Raw genomic sequence first — 2,530 nt, 5'->3', positions numbered from 1 at the left:
ACACACACACACACACACACACACACACACACACAGACTGCACCAGGCCTGGAAAAACAAGGCAGTCCTGTCAAGTTTTGGCTCCCACGTTTCACCAACCTTGCCACTCTTGATTGAAATTCTTCTGAGCATGTTTAGTCCTAGCATTTCTATAAAACTCTCCATTCAATTGTTTATTTCTAGTCCTCAACCCTTAACCAGGATAATGCAGTTAGCCCAACTGCCATTGAGTAGAGCCCCTGCCTGTGTAAGGTTTCCAAGGCTCTACATCTTTAAGGGAGCAGGCAGTCTCATCTTTGAACCACCAACCTCATCGTTAGCAGCAATCAGGGTAAAGAGAACTTAAAAATACTGCAAAACTCTGTAAATTATATATTGCTCTGAAGTTGTAAGTTTGAAGTTTTAACATTACAAACTTAAAGGAGTGTGGGCAAGGGTAACCTCCGAAACTCCATTATAATAAATTGCCAGGTAGTCATGCATACAGAAATTCCACTCAGGTCCCTCTAACTGGAGTATTAGATTCCTCAGCCCAAAAGTACATAGACAGCACATTTTCTGTGCTGGGGATTACAGCTAGGAATTTCGGCCCTGCTGCTGTGGAATTTACATTCTAGTGGACAGAAGCAAGCATGGCAGAAACATGAAAAAATACGCATTCTCTAAAACAGTTGAGGTTCACCATTACCTCAGAGAGAAAGTGAAGGAGGTTCTGGCGTCTGACTTGCACTGTCTCTTCCTGAGACTCCTCACTGTCTCCATCCCCAAGAGGCTCACTAGGTTCTCTGCCTGGGCTGCTTTCCTCTAGTTCCTCAGCCCCTGGTTCCTCAGTTTCCCTCCAGCTGCCCACATCCAGATCCATACTGGAGTCCCATGAACTGAAGAGAGACCTGCAGTCGTTGCTCAACTCAGAGTCACTGGGATAACATTGCTCAGAATCCAACCAAACCCACTCCTGACCCATCTGAAAATACATAGGAGAGAGAGAAAAAAAGGCATTAACTCAATTCATTATTCCTAGGGCATCTCCACCTTTCAAGTTCAATAGGAGCAAACCAAACCAAACCAGTTGCTGTTGATTCAAACGCTACCCCACGTGTGGCAGAGTCAAACTGCTCCGTAGGGCTGTCAAGGGTATGACTTTTGGAAGCATTTGCCAGGACTTTCTTCAGAGGAGCATCTGGGTGGGTCTGAATTGCCAACCTTTCAGTTAGTGGTTGAATGCTTAACTAGTTGTTTGCTGCCATGTAGGAAGTCCTAGTAGAATGATAAGGGACCAAAATGTCTTTTTACTAATCATTAGAAAGAAAAAAATGCTATCTGAAGAAAGGAAATTTGGGGAGAGTGTATTGGGAATAAAGAAACAGTTTCATGTCTAATAGTGTTAGAGCGATTATTATCCAACAATAAAATACTTTTATTTGGTTTTCCTCATATTCACCACACAGAAATAATATATAGCAAGGTTTAACAGAATTCCTTTCTGCCAAGTACCCCTTAAATTCAATAAGGCAATCAATTTGAAGGAATAAGTATAACTTTTTGTATCCACATTTTTAACCTGTCAACCATCAAATCCCCAAAGCACACTGTATTCTTGATATCCTCCTGGTCAAATCCGTCATTTCTCAGAATGTAAACAGCAATATAATCTTTAAATGTTTTCCAGTTTTTATTACACTAGTTTTAAAATTTCTCTCCCTTTTATGACTTTCAATCCTTAAATTCTGTTATGTGGTCCTTTGCTCAGTAAAACACCTGCAAAAAATTTTTGTTTTGAAATTTCAAGTTTGAGCTCTACTCAGGTGGCTCCCAAATTTCTGTACCTTTACCTTTTATATATGCATTCCGGCTTGATTTTTCTACTTAATCAATGGTCAGTACCTTTTAACTATCCTACTACCTGCTTCAACTCAACATTTCCAAAGCTAACATCATGTTTCCCATCTATATCTCACCAAAATGGTTGTTCTGGATTTCCATATCTCCATCATCACTGTTCTCTTACTCTACAGAACAGTCTTGTTTTGACTCTTGTAGTTAGTAAGCATATTCTATTCCCAATTTTTGGCAAGGTAATGTTTCTCATTCATCATCTTTTGTTCTTGAACAAACACTGTAGCCTCCGTGTTGATTTAACTTCAACCCAATCTGCTGTTTCAGAACTCAAAGGTCTTAGAATGGCCAACCCTTAAATACATATTATAGTTCTCAATCTGCCACATTCTACTCTATTCTTTATTGACCTGGTACCTCTATTCCTCAGTATACGAACTCTCTGTTCCAATTACATTTGTCACGTTGTTCCAACCACAGATGACAATTTCACCTAATATAGCTACTCTACCAACCCAACAAAACCTGTAACCCTAGTGCCCAACTTTCCTTCATCCTTTTGCTAAACTGCAGTCTTTCATTGCTTACAACATTTCATCCCTACCTAGGAAATGCTTGGGAAAGATGCTCTTATTCCCAATGTTCTACTTGCTGGACTGATTGACTTCCTTCCTCTGAATTCACAAAGATCCCC

General features: G+C 40.1%; 1 protein-coding gene across 1 annotated transcript in view; it reads right to left on the bottom strand.

Moving 5' to 3' along the window:
- LOC123521085 (bromodomain-containing protein 8-like) overlaps nucleotides 1-939 on the bottom strand; it is a 3,925-nt gene extending 2,986 nt beyond the window's left edge. The window contains exon 1 of the mRNA XM_045285029.1: nucleotides 689-939. Coding sequence (XP_045140964.1) covers nucleotides 689-862 — 174 coding nt within the window. The 5' untranslated portion in view covers nucleotides 863-939. The remainder of the gene's footprint in view (nucleotides 1-688) is intronic.
- Nucleotides 940-2,530: the final 1,591 nt, after the last annotated feature.

The sequence above is a fragment of the Echinops telfairi genome, unplaced genomic scaffold (genome assembly GCF_000313985.2).
Source record: "Echinops telfairi isolate 266 unplaced genomic scaffold, ASM31398v2 ScPeMD7_7469;HRSCAF=8507_1, whole genome shotgun sequence".
NCBI lineage: Eukaryota > Metazoa > Chordata > Mammalia > Afrosoricida > Tenrecidae > Echinops > Echinops telfairi.
This window is presented reverse-complemented; position numbering and strand designations above follow the sequence as displayed.